General features: G+C 35.0%; 1 protein-coding gene across 8 annotated transcripts in view; it reads right to left on the reverse strand.

Moving 5' to 3' along the window:
• Window positions 1-19,359, reverse strand: part of LOC105275851 (broad-complex core protein) — a 37,887-nt gene that overhangs the window by 16,092 nt on the left and 2,436 nt on the right. For 4 of the 8 annotated variants that reach the window (XM_011333001.3, XM_011333003.3, XM_011333000.3 and 1 more), the window contains exon 5: window positions 18,338-18,397. In XM_011333001.3, coding sequence (XP_011331303.1) covers window positions 18,338-18,397 — 60 coding nt within the window. The other 4 variants (XM_011332997.3, XM_011332999.3, XM_011332998.3 and 1 more) reach the window with 4 other exon arrangements.

Consider the following 19,359-nt stretch of genomic DNA (forward strand, 5'->3'; position numbering starts at 1 on the left):
CCTCACGGGGCCCTATGCGAATTTTGGTGCGCGAACGTGCTGCCGATCGGTTTGTTAGCGATTTGTACTCGGAATGCAGATGCGAGAGTACTTTGGCGATCTACGACGTGACATTTCGTCATAAATTTCCACAAAATGCAGATTAAAAGCAAAAGATTTCTGTAAATTTTAATGTCGAAGAAAGTTTCTTATAAATTACTTAATAGTAGTAAAACCAATTTCCGCACTTGTGAATGCGAATTATAAAGTTGCACGTATACTATGTGTTTGGTATTAATTTAAAAAAAAAAGAAACAGTTTGCAGCACTTTGCCAGATTCTAAAATTCTTGCTACTTTTATGCTTTAAATCCTTCAGCTGAAATATATTCAGTCGTCGCATGTACGCTCAAAGAAATTGCGACGAATGTCTCGTCGTGGATCACGACACGCTGCCTCCGATATTAAAAGGAGAGAGCAGAATAAACATTGAGAAAAATCGCATAGCAGTAGCAAGTTACTCGTATATTCTCAAAAAATCTCGCTTCACTTTCGTTTCTCTACCTACTTTGTCCACTCGCTCACTCGGATCTGAGGAGAACAGCAATGGCAACAACAAAAAAGGCACACGGTGACGTAACAAACGTACAAACAAGAGAAATAGCAAGAGTAAGAGAAAGAGAAAGAGAGAGGAAAGAGGAAGAGAGAGAAAAAGAGACAGCAATCACGGGACTGGCAACACACGCAATGATCGTAAAATGCTCTCGGAGCAGTCATGCTACTGTGAACTGTCGATACAACGGCTATAATACTGGACAACAGCGAAAAGAAAACGGGAACAGAACGTATACGTGTACAAAATGTTCAATATTCATGCACAACACAGTTCTCGTGGCGAGAGCTAGCTCGTGAATCGCGACTGGAAGTCGAATATCGGGCCCGAAGTTCATGGCACGAGATATACTGTCAATCGCATATTAAGTGCAGTGAACCGACAATCATGTATTCCTTTAGATCATTGTTAATCTCGAACGTGGATCGCGTGCGCAATCATACTTCAACACGCGTACAGCGAGCGTGTCATGAGCAAGGGGTCAGTAACGTATACGAGTTATGTAACAATCGCATGTAAGATACGTGTCTTCAAACTCGATTCCTAGTGGAAATCGAGGTAAAGGTTATCCTTCAAGTACAATTCAGTCTACAGTAAATTTGAATATTTTATTGCCAGAAATTTCGTTACGACGAATTCCGTTGGCACATCGAATTGTTAAGATCCCAATATAATTCTAAAATAAAATCTTCATGGTAAAATTTCCTTTTTTGTCTTTTCCCAGTACTTTATAATTACGTTAAAATAATACTCGACTCATTAACTTCTTATTTAATGAGTCTTATTTAATCTTCTTAGTTAAATCTTTTTATAAATTAAATTAAATTCTCTTAATCTAGATAAACTATTTCGCAATTACGCTCTATTGGATATTCGTTATATCGAAATTTCATTGTATTCGCATCATCGATGAAAGATTTTCGAAAAATTCCAAGGTGTGTTTAATCGTTCCATGCAGTAAGAAAATAACGCACTTCGCGGCCGAAGGGACACACATATAGTTTCCATATCACGACTTTATTTGCAGAATGTAAAGTACAAAAGAAAAGTATAATCCAGCATTTCGCACATGTCTTATATATTCTCTACAACTATGCGTCATAATTTACACAATATGGTATCGTTTATGATGATAATTTCCAAATAATAAATTAATAAACCTTTCATTTAAAAACTCTTCTAAATAATTGTAATTTTTTTTAATAATCTTTAAAATATTATAAAATTCGCATATAAAACTTGAAAACAATATATTGCAATAAAATGTTTATTAAGATCTTATATATATTATTCAAAAAAAGATAATTGTTTAGGAGAAATATTTATCGTCATTTTTGTCTCAATTTCTACTAGGACAACTGTTTTCGCATCAAAATGTTTTAATGCAAACTACATTCGCGAGAGAATATAATTAGTAATATGAGCTATGTATAAGAATAATAAAATGACGTCAACATTGAAATGAGCGATGTGGAACGAGCTCATTCACAAGCGAGATCTCAAATTTTAACACCTTATATGCGGGGTATTTTGCATATCTTAACTTACGTGCCGCGGACTATTTTTGGCGATTTTGTGAAATACACTAGACACCACTAAAAGTCACATAACATTTGAAGCTGTCATCGAAATTTAATACATTTTTTAATTTCTACTCATCATTATCAGCAATTTCGATTTATTGATATCATCACATAAAAAATAGTTTTAAATCAAATTAAAAACATAACAAAATAATTATTTAATAATTTCTTTTATTACAAGTGAAAAAATTAATAATTTTCTTTTATAATGTGTAACATAAATAATATTTTTTGATTAATAATGCAGCAGTGAGTGGTATTGCTCAAAACAGGTTCCTCTGTGAAATATACTTTTTAAAAATAATTTATATTTAATTTTCTTTATATTTTTTTTATTGTACTAGATATGAATTAAAAAGAGCGCAATTTATTAAATACATAACGACCTTTTTTCATTTTTTAGGTTTTTGCATTATTGAATAATACGATAAATACTGGTCTGTGCGATCCATCCCTTTTATGTATTGTAGTGTATTGTAATCTACTATACAAGAAGGTTTGATAATAATAATTCCAGTTCGATCTACTTTGTCGGTGCTTGAGAATTGGGACCAAATGAAATAATTGAAATCATCTTTTTTTGATTTCCAAACTTGGATTAATACATAATTTTTTCTGCGAAAGGCTGTGATCCATATCAGAATCAGAGATATCTATTTTGAAAAAAATTAATTAAATAAAATTCAATTTCAAAAACGAATAACAGGAATGCGTCGCGCGCAACTAGTTTTAAGTGCATAAAATTGTCCTGACTTCCAGAAAACGCATAGACGAAATAAAAACGGAATTTTCCATTACCTGCAGATGAGCATTGCAAAAGTGAATACGGAATATTCCGTCGCCCGCATATAAAGTGTTAAGAAAATACACTATTCGTAGATCGCATACAATTTGAGGAAGATTTACGACTTTGTCGATTGTCAAAGGACATATCGCTAATTAAACTCTGTACATCAAGAGTCTAGTCTAGGATCAACGTTTTTACAAGATCTTATCGATAAATGAGACATCAATTAAATATACACGATAAGATCGATCGATTCAACGATGCGAATGATGAAAGTCTGAGCTTTACGTCGAGACGAAAACATCATATCCACATAAATCCAACTTTATATACACGACCAACGTGATCGGATCTCGTAAATGTACAGTGTTACGTTTCAAAGGGGAACGACAGGTAAATTTTGTGCCATTCTGGGGAAGGAAAAGCCGCCCTAAATAAACCGTGCATTACAAACTAACGAAGCTTCGAACCGTCGATTGCTCGTCAACGTAATGCGTTTACTTATTTTCATGATTTTCTGATTTCGCCAAGTAGTGGTAGTAGCGACACAGTAATCCCCTTTGTACAGATTAATCGCGATCGCTGAGACTTAATACGATCAGTCTATGGGCAGGATATATAACGTCCGTATAACATTTAAGTACCACATAATTGCAAGCTTCACTTGACAAAAGGCAGGGAGGACAGTCTTCATCCTATCTTACATTTATCATATTTATGTATATACTATGTACATAGTCCGAATCTCTTTCATATTTGGAAAAATGTGAAGAAGATTCTGCAAAAAGGGACTGATCTTCGATTTTTGATTTTATAAAACTTAAAACGAAGAAAAATTGTATGATTGTTACATTGCAGCATAAACATGTCACGGAATATTTAAGATTGCTGCTAAATGTCTATGAATATTGATCCCTTTTGCAGAATACGATCCATGTACCGACCAAAATCTGAAATCTGAGATCTGACAAAACATCAGATTATATCATCTCTACTTCATTTAACGGGTTAGAGAAGACCAGCTGTGAAGTAGTCCTCAAAGTACTTTTCTTTTGTCAGTCTCGCTTTGTTTTCCAGAACACATACAGCAAAAAAGTACATATGCGACTACATCACGGAAAAATACAACATACACGTTGCACTACGTGATTATTGATGATTATAGAGACAAGAGGAGAATTCTTGTATTTCAAGAAATGATCAAAAAATCAGATGCAAATCTTCCCCAATATAAGTAATAAAAGTTGATTATGTAACTTAAAACAATAGTCAACAAACTTACATATCACAAAAAACTGACTCTCTATTACCTACGGAATGAAGAATATTATGACTGTAAAATCCTCAAAATACAACGAAGGGAAAATAGATTAATAAAAAAATCTCACGCGAAAAAAAAGTTTAATCGCTTTGTAGAAGAGAATAATCCATCTGATGCATCTAAATGCACAATAATCCTACTGTCGCGCAACGCTAAACTAGGCGTTGATTTCTACGGCTTTTTACAACATCTCATTAAAGATCGGAGGCCCTGTCGTTCGCGAATAAGCTATATAAAAATCTATACAATCTATGTAAAAAAAATCGATTACCATCCGCGAAAAGCCAGACCAATAGCATTTTGCAAAATCAAATTAAACGTACATCATCGTACGCCTATGATAAGAATATGTCTACAAAGAAAACAAAAAAATATATATATATTATATATTTCTTTATATATTTTTTATATTCTCCCGAATAATTATACAGTGACATGAAGAGAACATCTTGTGTCTTAAACTTCCCCGTTCTAGTTTTTCGCGAATGGTGCTAAAACATTTGTCCTAACAAGTTATTTTGCAATAGTCCCGCTTCGCCGCTAATGATCGAGTTCCTCTCCATCAAGCCGTTGTTCTCGTGATCACCACCATGACCGTTAAATGGTTACTTGACACCATGCACATTCAGCATGTGGCAGCGCATGGTGTACTTTCGCGTGAAGACGGTCTGACAGATCGGACAGACCGTGTCGCCCCTGTGTATACTGCGATGGTGGGCTAAGGAATCACCCCGATTGTAGGTTCTGCCGCAGACATCGCACACCCAGCGACCGCTTTCGTCATGGTGCAGCTTAGACCTGCGCCTGAACCTATCGAGAACGAGGCTCGTGTGCTGCGGCTGTTGCAATACTTGTTGCTGTTGGTGCTGCGGCTGTTGTTGTTGTTCTTGTTGCTGTTGTGGTCGATGCTTCCCGTAATTGTGCTCTGATTCTGCGCACACAATCCAAAGTGTTTCGCATACACACACGGTCTCATACTTTCATATATTCTTTTATATAGTTTCGCGTCGCGTGTGCGAAAAGATGTTTGTTCTGGTTTTTCCTGGTTTTTTCTCATTTTTATGCCTCGTCAATTCGCGGTTTCGATTGTTTCAATGTATCGGTGGTGGTTGTAGTTGTTGCTGTTGTCTCGAGAGAGAAATGCGACAGTAAGAAAACCCCAATAAACACACATTGATATCAATGGATTTCTTTTTATTCGTGATGAGGACACTAATGCGAGACTTAAACGTCGAATATAAAAAATTAACATGCTAAGCAACATGAAAATATATTTTGCGACAGAAAAAGTAACTAAGACCATAAATTAATAAAGTTTTCATCACTGCGGTATGAAATATTGTTTAAATAAAAAGACAATGTTACACTAATATGATAACACACAGATTATTTATCACATTGCAGAATGCTATTATATTATTATATTGTAATATATTAAATTTAATATTTTTTACATGTTTCAAGATTCTAGATTTTAAAAATTGTTTCAAATATGTAAAAATGAAAAATGGAAAAAATTCCAAAAGATAAGGATCCTAAAGTTCAACAAAACATTGCATATGAGTGTGTGCTTACGGGAACACGTACAGTTGAATATGACTATACAATAAACTTCGAACGTTGAAGTTCAAGTAATTGTACACTGCATCACGCACTAGAACGTGCTTTAGTGCAGAAAGTTTAGGGTGAAAGTTTGGTCTCAGGCTATCAGGGACACTCTTGAATAAATAAAAAAAGGGCGACTCATCGTACTATTCACATAAAACATTATGTGACGTACAAAAAATATATCTAATGTTATACAAAACAATTTAATCGTAGAATCCAGTTACATATTGAACAATCTCGTTTGGAATAAATCAGCATTATGAGAATCCATTGCTGTAACTATGTTCTGTAATGAATTAATTCGCCATATTTCAATAATGAAATAACAGTGCATTCATTCAGTACTGGTCTTTCTAAAAATAGAAGTTGTTGTAGGGAACTCCATAACTGATGGTTTATAATACTATAAACGATTAAACAAGTACCTCTCGTTGGATTTTTTGTAAATGAGAAATTACTGATTTCTGTTTTTAATCATTAAGTTTGATTGATGAGTCGACCCTTCATACATCGTACTCGCCAACGCATTTTGTGTCGAGTATGTGTACCGTACATCGATACAACAGTCGAGGAATTCAGTGTTAAGAGCTCGTAAACCAATGTAAGTAGGTATAGTCCCCATAAAGCGTGTTCAATGAAGCCTCCAACCAGAAACAAGGAAAATTTTTTGGAGCACCGAAATGTCAAAAAGCTTGCGGATACCGAAATTCATGCGGTTTTCTATACAACAAAGGAACAAATTATCTTTTCCGAAAGTTAAGAAAGTATAAAAATCTTTGAATGTCAAGCAAATCGTCGCAGCGTCTTTGGATAATCCGAATTTTTATCGCCCTTAACTCGTCACTCGCATTGCATGCTGCTATTCTCTAATTTCCAGTCGTTAATGTTCTAGATTTCGCTTGCCGCTAACACGAGAGAACACAAAAGGTCCTTTTGCAATATTTTATTGGCAACATCACTCGTTGATAACGAGTATTATTAAACGCGCGACGACGCGCAAATAGCTCGTATACATAATTCATACAAGTACTCAACGTGTTAAGAACATGGGAACGCGCGACAAGATCATGTAGACGCACATGGAATAAACGTATGACAACACAGGAAACACTCAATGTACATTGCAAACATACGCACTTGAAACATTCACTCAAAGCGGTTTTAATATAAGATCTACGAAAAAGATATGACGTCTTTGCTTCAACTGTGAAGGTTTTTCAACATCGTAAAGAGAAGGACCAGTTCGTCTTCTCATTACACACCCAGATTATCATACTGTGTCTTTAAATACATAATATTCATGAAAAACAAATTTTAAATCTCGCAGAAGCGATCTATTGCGTTTAAAACTATTTTTAAAAAATGTGTAATGAGAAGACAAATCAGAGAAAAGAATGCGGACAATAAAAATTCACGAAAATCGATATGGCGATAGAACAAAATACTTTACCCGTATTTATTATGCATTTGACAGTCTTCAAATTTTAAACAGGGTGTTTTTCTCTAAAAACTTAAAGTAATCAGTTACATTGTCCCTTAAATATTCTGAGAAACATCTTTAACATCATATTTCTACTTTTTCATGGCACAATTTATAAGTCAATGTAAATTTTTCTGTTCATAACAAGTGTTCCATAAATAACGTAAAAAAGATTTTAATTCTACTTATCATTATACTTAAGCCGGCAAGATTTTTCAACACTTCTTATATTAAAATACAAAAATAAGAACGCTTAGGTATTGACTGGTAATAATTCAGATAAAATATATCCGATTTTTTACATGCCGATCAAAATTAATATTAATCATACATATTACTAAACACACTGAGTTATAATATTATTATTATATGATATTATTATAATATACCTTTATTATAATAATACCTTTAATTCTATTATAACTATTTTTACAGAAATTTTTGTTGAAAGAATTTATCGCAATAGTTATGCATCACTCCAAATTTTCTTCAACTTCACTTTACACCGATTTATTTATCTCTGCTTATCTTGTAAACAGAAAAAGTCTCACCATCACAAGGATATATCAAACTTTTTGACTAATCTCAGATCGGCATCGATTGTTCCTTAGCGTAAAATCGATATCTCGATATATCGGTAGAAATCTATTATTCGTAAGGCCTTGTAATTTTTGACATTAACATGTTCGCTGCCATAATATATAATCATGTTATTGACTAAAATTAAAATACATGTATACGCGATATATTTAGATTTGCATTTATGAAACCAATATATCGAAAAATAAAAAATAGGAATACTGTACATATAAATGTTATGTAATAAAAAAATAAAAAATAGAATATCTCGATATGTAAAAATTAAAGGGTATTGTTCCAAAGAAGTTTGCCAGTGAATAGTGGAATATTTGCTCTTATAAAGAAATCACGAAGAAACTTCATCGGCAATGTGGTGTACTATGTTGAAGCAACGCAGACAAAAGTGGGGCTTGCCGACACAGTCATTACAATACGTCGTTACCGCGATGATCTTCCTCTTATCGGTTCTACATACTTTGGCATTAGTCTCATGACATCTTTTACAGGGTTTCCTTACTAGTTTAGCTGGTCCTTTCTTTTTTCGAATCTTATGACGCGTTTCTATGTTCCGCGTTACAGTTGGACTCGGAGATTTCTCATGATGCTCATCTCCTAGAAATGTAGTCAGGTAGATTGCCAATTCGTTTAGAGATTCTACAACAGACATACGATTTTGCACCATTACACTTACGTTCACGGAAGTTTTATAGCAACTTGAAAGACAACCCTTCCATACGATTTAATAACAACTGTGAACATGTCGTCATTTGATCCAATATATTAACGGAGAATTTTCATTCGTTCGTTTCGTTCGATAATTTAGAAGAGTTTTTAGCAGATAAATTTGATTGTTTCTGTTGCTCAAATATGACAATTTTGTCGAGCGTTTCGGAAATGAACCAGAAATAAATCTCGCTTGTCCTTTCATTTTCAAATACTGACATTACACATTTTATGCTACAATTTATGTAATCTTACGATATCGCTGATCACAAGAAATTTGACAGCGAACATGTCAAGTATTTTAAAAGTTAAATTTCCAAATTGAACTTCCGTCAAAATAAGTTCCACTCGAAGCTGTCTGAAAGATAATTCCCTACAGGTCGTACACGTAAACTTTCGCTCTTGTAGTTTTGTTGTACCTAATCCATCTAACTTTTATTATAGCACACTATCTAATGTATAATCTTAGCTCCCACTAAGGAATACTTGATTCTAAGTTTCTCCGCGAGACATCTGCCACTAAAAATATTATCCTTCAGCAATGGGACGTCCCATGTGTCACAATCGACTTCGCGTGAAACCGTCGCGAGGAAAACGCTCGAGGAAATCGGAGAAGAAGCCCCCAAGGGGAGAAGAGAAGCAGGTTGTCATCACTTTCGAAAATTCGACTTGGCGTCAAACACACTGAATGTGTGTTGACGCTTGTGGATGCGCAGCAAGTGTGCCTTCATGTCATAACTTCGACTGAAGATGCGCTGGCAAATCGGGCACCTGGTCTGGCCCGCGTGCATGTCCTTGTGCAGGGTCAACGACATCGGGTGCTTGAAACCCTTCCAACAAATTCTACAGCGAAACAAGAGGCCGGCGTCCGCCGCAGCGCCGGACTGACCGTAATCGTCGTCCGGAACGAACTCGGCGCCGCTGGCAGAAACGGCGTCGACGTCGTCGTCGCCATCCGCGGCTCGCTCTACAAAGAAAACAACAAACACACAACGTCACCACACGCTCTGTTAGCCGCCGGTGTGCGCGCGCGATTCCGTCTGGGACCCCCGAAGGGGGTGTGTTGCAACCCCATCGACAACCGCCGCGTCTCGCTCGGGGAAGTCGGGGCACTCGTCGGCAACCATCCCCGGGAAAAAACGCGTGGCTAGTCGTGGGAAAGAAATTTTCCGTGGTTGCGACTGTCCTGAAGACTTGGAAGCACTCCTCAAGAAAATTATCAAGAGATCGGGTTATTATAACATTATAAATTATATTCATTTGCATATAGTCATTTGTATTTTTCATACATTTTTCTGCATTATTTATCTTAACGAATAATATGTGGAAATTGTAATTCGATTTTTGATGAATTAAATAGAAAATTTTATGTAAAAGATTATAATTTATTTTAAGATAATACTGTTTTCAATTTTCCGTTATAAAAAAAACATTATTTTAAATTGTAAATTCTCAAGCTGTCAGAAAATATGATATTCGTAAATAAAACAGACGATACATTTCAATAATATTTAATAAATGTTCCTTGTGAAATATTTGTGTAATCTATAAGACACTTTTGCATGAAGTATGCAAAATTAGAAAAGTGCTTCCAAATACTTGTGAAACGTTGTTGCGTTTCGTATCCTGCCTAGAAACTCTTGGCGCCTTCTTCCTACGATGTGCATGATAAGCGTAAGCTAAGTAGAGCAAGCCTAATCAGATCAGGCAGAGAAAACAGAAGACACACGACACCATTAAAGAAAGATTCAGAAGCTCGTTAAGCCCCCAGGCGATCGAAAATATCAGAAAGGGTTTCCTCACGACTCTAACTGAAGTTTAATACTGAAATTCTTGAGAAAAAAAGCATAGTTCTTGAGAATAATCGTATAACAGTTTTATTAATATTTCTTCGTAGATATACCTCGTAGATATACCTCATAGATATACTTCGTAGATATACCTTTCGCAAATTACATTAATAATCATTTAAAGTTCTTTTTAAAACTGTTCTCTCGAAAAAATTTCATTTTATTCATTTGCATGTTATTTTTCAATATATAACTTTTAAAATTAGATACTTTCATCATCACTCTAAGATAAGTTTTCAAAAGAAAAATATGTTTCAAATTTCTTGTTATAGTATTCTACATATATCTTATTTATATTAACTATGTATGTTATATATGGCAGACTGTTACTTTAATTGAAATAGATCTTGTTGGTTTGAATATTTTCTATAATAATGTACAATAAACTGAAATCTCAAAAGTGAAATGAAAAAGAGATCAAAAAATAAATTATGATTAAAAGTATTTAAATTTTCTTGTTTTTCAACATTTTGTAAATGGTGGAAATAATAAATGATTATTTTTATAAAAATCAGTCTGTAATTATTTATAGTAAAAAGTACGGTCGTAATTCGCGAGTTGTTTAAATGTTAATACGCGAACAAAATCCAAACCTGCTCGAGTGAAACCGAATGGTACACTTAATTCTATTAGGAGATCGTCGGAATTGTGCAAAGCGCATAATGCACCGGATTAGAATTGGGCGGTAATTATAGACGATAATTGCTTGAATTACCTCTTACCTACAAAAGAGGTAATCTTAACTACATCTACAATTAAATGTAACTACTCCAAAGTAGCTGCCTGAATCTTGTTTTAACAGGTGGGAGATTGTCACTCTTTGTACTTAGAATTTTCTTAAACGAATCAGTTACATCTAGATCTTCACGGTAACGAGATTCTATACGAGATCTTGATTATAGATAAATAATAGATATCCGCGCTATGAACGAGGCTGATAAAACTGACAAACGGTCAACGCATTTCTATCGATAAGGCTAACAGTCTTACGCAAAGAGTCGAAATTAAATTGACTTTGCTTCATCATAAATTATTTATTTTTAATTATTTATTTTTTTTCGAAATCATAATATCATAATTCTCATAATAAATAATGTGATAATTTTGATTAAATTTTCACGAAATGAAATATAGACGTACTAGAATTATATTTTTTACGATCAATAAATCATATTAATTAATATAAATAATTAATTAATAAATTACTTGTAACTTTTCTTACGTCTAATTTTTGGAATTAATATTTAAAAGAATGTCTTTGCATTCTCTGCACAAAATTTCCAAATACTGATATAACGCCAAATTAATTTCGACTGCACTCTTGAGTAACGGTATAACTTACAGCGCAGCATCTTATTGAACGTCATGGAACGTTAAGAAACACACTATTGTTGATCACAATCACCTATTGCAATCAACATGTAATTCGTGTGTGAATAACAATTTACACTATATAATACACGCGAAATGTTTATAAGATATTATGTAACTAGTAAGTACATAACTAGTAAGTGTCCAACGCGTTGTTAAACATATAATAACGCTTTAATATTATTATATTTACAATCCTTGTAAACTATAAATATATAACAATTTGGCAATTAATGAGCGCTTTTTATATGAGGCACCACACCCCATTGCCTAATGTCAAAATACGTAGAGCCAATCTGAAGGGAGAGAATCTGGCTGGATTATAGACAAGCATATCATAAGAATTCGAAAAGAATGTTCCAAAGAATGATAGAGAGAAGTTCAATTTAAAATATATCATTTACAAGTTCCGAGCTTCCAGTGCCAAAAACAAAGTGCTTTATTATTCAAAGAAGCTCTAAAAAGAAAAAAAATGCTAATAACACAGTACTAACTCTAAAAAGCTAAAAAAAAAACTAAAAAAAAAGGAAAGACAATAATGCTTGTAACAATGTAATTAAAATAATGTTTAAAATAAAAATGCAAAAGTCAACGGCGAAATTTTGAGCAACTTTGCTACTATTATGAAATCGTCCGCTGCTAAATCTGTATCAAGCTAATAACTCTAGACGATATTACGTATACGGTATTCAGGTTCCAATGTTCTCCACTGCGATTTCCATTTTCACGCTCTGTGAAAAGGGAACATGAGACTCGCGTGCAACGCGTTAAATATACAAGACTAATCAAAGTTCTCTCTCCCTCCCCCATTCATTTTTCTTATTTTTCACAGTAGATGTGCACCTAGGGCTATCTCATTCTGATTTTCCCTGCGCTCATCGCTCATACAATCCACCGCGGGGACGGAACGTTAATCTGTTTTCGCTGCCGGCGAGGCACTACGACGAGGTGGTTGGTGCTATGGGGGCGGAATGTGAGGGATCGCGCGCATTTTATGATAGTCGACGAAGCATGGCCAGCGGCACAAACAGGCATTGCAGGGCCAACATTTGAAGCGGGTCTGCCTGAGCTTGCCGCGTGACGTTACCATGCCGCGCTGCTTGCAGTGCACGCACACTTTCCCGTGGCCGTTTGCTTTGCTGAGGCTATGCGGCTGACCAGATACGTACGTAAAGCTTCCTGGAGAGAAACACACTGTTGTGGCCAGCGGACAATGTCGTCTGGTTGTTGTCTCGGGTTAGTCAGTTTCCTTGACCGTTCGAGCTTCTTATCGAAAAATGCCAGCAAATACGATTGCGTGTTTCCTATCTTATGTCTGCATTACTGAATAGTATATAAATAACAACCTTTTTTATTTTTTATGAAAATAAAAGGCCTTTATTAAGCGCGAATCAAGTTCTAATGATTGCGATACCGAATGCATCAACAGTGAACTTTCTGCGACGCTCGCTTGGCACTTTCCGCATATATACTCTTGCGATCTCACTCGAACGGTTAAAGAGATAGTAGGCGCGGTAGGGGGCATGCAGGCAACCGTTAGTTATTATATAGTTACAACAACAACAAAATAGAAAACCTCTCTCCGTACATGATCCCTTGGGCAACAACAACAAATCGTGACAGCAGCAGCAGCATCAGCAGCAACAGCACCAACCCCCAGCACCAACCACAATACTCCCACAATCGCAGCAGCCGCTAGAAAGCCGTGTCTAGAGCGTGTGTCAGCGATCTGATAATCACCACCGGTTCCCGTTTCCCGTCTCGCGAGCGTTTCGTCATTCACGTCTGTCACGACGGTTTCGCGCGCATATGATAGCGTTATCATGTACTAGTTCGATATACAGGGTCCTTTGTATCATCCCAACATTTCTTTTCCAAAATCACATTTATAATTTACGTGTGCTTTTCGTTTACACCCCCTCATGTCGGTGGGTCGATTCGATCGACACTAAACTCGCTCAAAGTTCGTCATGAAAGAACATTAGCTTTCTTTTGGCTAACACGAGGACACGTGAAGAGAAAGAGTCCACGTAGACGCCGGTTATCTCGGATCTTTGCTCCCCTTCGAATCATTTGATTTTCTTATGGTTGTTATTAAGATCATTGCAAGAAACTCTTAGTGGCAGAAAAAATCAATTTACATCGATGTAATTTACATCTGTTCTGTCAATCAGACAGTCTTTAAAGGTTTCATTGTTCATCGCAGAAGCTTCTGAAGCAGACTCCTTTCCTTGCACGTCAACGAAACCTTCTATAGCTCGAGAGAGGAACTCTCTTTTTATTGCGGTCGATGACGCTGGAACGGGAACACTGATTACACGTAATTGATTAGGGTGCTCGCGTGTCCAACCCCTCGTGCCTCCCGACAAAGAACTTCGTCGACCTCCTGGCGCGCGATTCGCGAAAAGATCGATCGCCTTGACGGGTCTGCTTCTATCGCGGACGGAAAAGCCGCGTCGATCGCTCCTATCGTGTCCATCGTTGTGCTTAGGCTTGCGATAAGATCGTCGACAAGTTAGCTACGTTGGTTCGCTCTTCTCAGCGAGAGATGCAAATTCCAACACAAACACTCATTGTCTGTTTCCGGTGTGTCGGTTTGATCTTTCATCAAATTTGATCGTAATTTCTTCAGCAACGACGCGTCGTTGACGTCGTTGACGCGAATCTCGCGACGCTACTCGAGTTAATGGCCAGATCGCGTACCAGTGAAGCATATTTTGAGAATAATATAGTACCTTGGACATAGAGAAACCAAGAGAGCAGGAGTTTAGAAGCATTGATTCTTCTACTTCCAAACTAGACCTGAAACTGCTATTATCAATGTTGGCCTATCTGTTATACGATGATTTTTGCTTTTGCATCATGGAATCTAAAAATGGATCTCATAATCTCATAATTTAATGACAGATGTGAGAAAACTTCTCTTTCTTTGTCGTCTAATTTTCAACCATGATAGTGGCTGGTTGTTCTAAATCCAAGGTATCGCGTTGTTCGATCGATGCAATTCTCAGTTTAATCATTCTCGTGGATTGATTTATAATAATGAGAAATCAATAACTGAATGCACGCTAATAGATGACATTTCGCGGAAATCAAACACGTGAATAGTAACAACGTTAGCACTTGAACAATGAAGGAACAAGCTTTTTGATGTCTTCGTGGCTAATAAAAAAATTCCGTTTCGTCCTTAAAATTGTTGTTTAAGACTTGGACTACCTACCTGCCGAAACACTCAACTCTTTTGTCTTTTTCCTGTCTTTCTTTTTCCTTTCTTTTCTGGTCATACTTATATTGGCAACTAAAGAATTCGGGTCAGGTCAAGAAATGTTCCCCATAATTCCCAGATTCATGAGATGCTTGAAGTAATTATCATATCGAACATCGATAATCTTCCAAAATCCGTCATAAGATTTGCGAGTTCCATTATCGTTTTCGCAAACTTTTTATGACGAAACTTTGAGAATACTCGCACACGTCAGTTATTCTCAATTATTTGGATCAAATATGTAAAATGTAAAATGAACAAAAATATATTAATAAATTAAAGAAACGAAAATCATGAAAGCAACTATTTCTTTAAGACTTCATTTTAAATTTGTAAATAAAATTTTCTAAAATATAAGTATAAAATAAACCATAAGTTAAAATATAAAGTCTCTAAAAATTGATTTTGTAAAATTTTCATTCTTTATCGAAAATTCACCCTCTCTTGCGAATATTGTATTCAGTAAGTAGAATTAGAAATATGTGAATGTTAAATGATAATCTAATAAATATTACAATCTTAAAAAACTTTTTATACTTTAATATAACGTTGTATCAATATGTAACTATATTATATTTTATTATATATTATCAAGTTCCAATTTCCCATTTAATTATGCAATAACGTCGTCCATTCTCAATCATTTTCTATCTTTTTAATAGAACACTGATACTGTTAAAGACACACTAATGATGCCAAAACTTAACACACCGAAGACTGAAAAATGACGGATTCCGAAGGAATATCGATCCAATTTGATTGCCGCATTTCCCACACGCACCCATGTTTACCATGTAGAGTTTTGCTTTGTATAAAAGAATCGATCTTATCACCAAAGATTGGGAAAAGATTGTACGCATGCCACTGTCACCAGAGCACTACCACCACCTGACTACTTCAGAATTAGTTTGTATACTGACAGGATTGTGCGCAGAATAAATCTCGACAGAATCACGATCGTTACATTTTGCCAGTTAATCTTAACGTTGGTCGATCATGATTCAGATGTAGCGATACTAAGATCGTGGAAAAATTCGATTCAAAAGACACAACGAAAAAAGCAACATTTGCATTTGCGTTTGATAATAATTGCAATAACAAGAAAATATTGCTAGGGCCAACTTGCACTGTACAAGGTATAGAATTATTTTGGGGAATTTTTATCTAAAAATATTGATTGTTCACGCGCTGTTAAGTCTATATTTGTCAATTAAACATAAATTTTGCAAATAAATTGTGAAATTATTCTTGTCACTATAAATTTCTTGAAATTATTTCTTAAATAACTATTTAACGGGAAAATATTCATCAAATTGATTATATCTACAACACACACATTTAAAAAGCGCAGGGACATTTTATTAAAATATAGATTAATTTAATATTAATAATCGTATTATCAAATAGTCACTACCTCTTTAAATGTTTCATAGAATATTGCCTTTCATTATATTGAGATTTGCCAAAATGATCTTCGTCTCCGCAACTTGTAGCCAAATATTAACCCGATAAGTTTGAAACTCGCAGTGTGTTTCGTTCTAAATCGCGATATTTAAAAATAACGTTACATGCAAATAAACCGTGTATGTGTAATGGGATTCGCGCTATATACACAAATTAGAAACGAAGAAGTCGGCCAGAACCGATATCAAAGGAAGATATTTCTTTTTTCTTTCTTTGTTTTTTAGTATATGTACATTTATAGTTAGTGCGCATAAGGAATATAGTGGTGGCTTTGATTGAGTTATTGAGAAGAAGGAATGTTGATGATTGTCGGCACACATACAGCACTTGGCAATGCTTGCTAGTATCTACAGTTCAACCTACACCCGAGTGCCTGTACCATACATTTACATCCAAAACACCATGCACTCTGTACACTAAAGATAAATCTCGATATATAATTGATAGAAACAAAAATAATTGTTCCCATTCAAGGGGAATGTATCACGCCTGAATATTTACGCGAATCGCGTTATATTTGAAAACTTGCTTATAATAATGTTGCGAACCTGATTCTATTTAACAGTGCGATAATAACCGCATCAAACATTATACAACGTTATAATACAAAACGTAACGTTTCATTGCAAACCTACCAAATTTTTAATGGCGATTTACGTTACATGAATAAGATGCGATGTCATTTTTATAAAATTAAACTGCAAAAAGCATTATCGATACTCTGCTTCTTTAAATATTCTTTAAATAGTGAGAACCAGGTTCACGTGAAAAGATAAAGTCACGAGTAAAGCCCTATAAATATAATCATGAGAAACTTGTCGTGACGTAAGGCGATAGTAAACGTTTCCACTATAAATCCTGTATCATTGCCTTCGGGTTCAACCTTACTCTAATTCTCGCTTGTGTGCGTGTATAAGTAATGCAAAGCAGATTACCAAACCATCGTACAGTTTAATGTGAAACTCAGTCAACTCTAACTACCCCTCGAACTTAATAAATATCACAATAAGGAAGAACTTTCTTCCTCCTTATTGTTATGGAGAAATTCAAACGGAACCTTAATCCATGAAACCATCATTCCCGTGTAAAATACTAATGCTTCATGTATCAAGGTACTCATAGAACTGTTCTGGTTTTGTACCCACACACATGCAATTAATCCTTCACCATTATGAAAGTTAGAGTGCAGTTGCATACTAAACAGCAGTTTAAATTAAAATTGGTATTAACGTACAAAATCTCCCATAAGTTAATACTCAATATTACATTCAAGAGTGTAGGTACATACTTTTCCAAATATTAAAGAATTACAGAACGTTCCATTATGTATATCGATTATGTGGATACAAAACTTTGAAGTTTCTTGTACTGCCATCACTGTGTTCTCGTTTACAAAGTGTCATCAATTTTAAATAAATTTTATAAATAACGTTATTATTTAACGAGAAGAATTTAAATAAAAATAAATTGCTCCCTCTGATGTTACATTATGGTTTATACTTTACGAATTTACAGTTTACATTACAACTTCACAGTTTACATTACAACTTCACTGATTTTCCAAAATTAATCTCTAATAAATATTAATTCATCAAATATATGCACAATTCCAAGTATATGTTATAATTACATATGTACATTTCACTGTGATAGCAGAACAGCAAACTACGCTATATAATTCGTACATGATAAAAGAAAAGATGAATAATCACTCACCCTGTACTGCTTCCTGTGATGCCCTCTCCCCCGAAGTACTTGGTTTGGAAAGTAGATGTCCTGTTAAAAAAAATACCTATCACGAATTGAACAAAATGGGTGATAAAATAAAAAAAAATTACAAATCTTTTATGCTTCGTGTAAAGAAAACCGATGAAAGTTGCAAAATACAGAACATGGGATCTCAATGAGCAAGGAAAGAAATGAGGTTGTTGGAATATTTCTGTCGTATTTCGTGCGCTTATCTTCGACGCGCAATAAATTATTAGATTTGCTTTCGAACTGAGCTACTAGGTTGGTTGTATACCACATTTGCATACTATTATAGATACATCCCGTGAGATTTTCGATGAGAAGAAAATCGTGTTTAAGATAATATTAATATTAATGAAACAAATAAGAAAACAATAGAGGACGCCTCCAAAATCTCATGAAATTAATAAATTTAGCACGACTAATGATATTTCATCAATAACGCATACAGGATGCGATTTACTTAGCGCGACAAATGTTTCAAAATACTTTCTATTTTTTTTATTTGAAAGAAGAAAAAAGATAGCATTTTGAAGCATTTTTAGTGCTAAGTGGACTGTTCTCAAAGTATATTTTCCATAAACAAAAAGCTATATGTACTATGCAACAATTCTCGTATTTATATTGCATTGTATTTTGTCCGCGAAAACGAATCATAGCTGCACGGCCGATCGTAACGAATAACGTATTACAAATCCCGTCATTGAGCTATTTGTGTCGTTACCATGTTAGTCGATCGATCGTGCTCGCAATAATACTTGTTATCACTGACGGATCGCACACATTACGAAAATAGCACTGTAGAGAAAGGGACGATTGTCCACCTGCGTCGACACTATTTGGATATTGAAAAATGCTTTCCTAACAGGTAACGCTACCGCTGCACGCACAATGCGCTTTCGTTATTTCTAATAATCTAAGGATATTGTCAATTGTTCGGAAGTTATGTCTTGAATAATGTGACCTGCATATTATACGTAAACTGTAGT

Source organism: Ooceraea biroi, chromosome 11, assembly GCF_003672135.1.
Source record: "Ooceraea biroi isolate clonal line C1 chromosome 11, Obir_v5.4, whole genome shotgun sequence".
NCBI classification, from domain to species: Eukaryota; Metazoa; Arthropoda; class Insecta; order Hymenoptera; family Formicidae; genus Ooceraea; species Ooceraea biroi.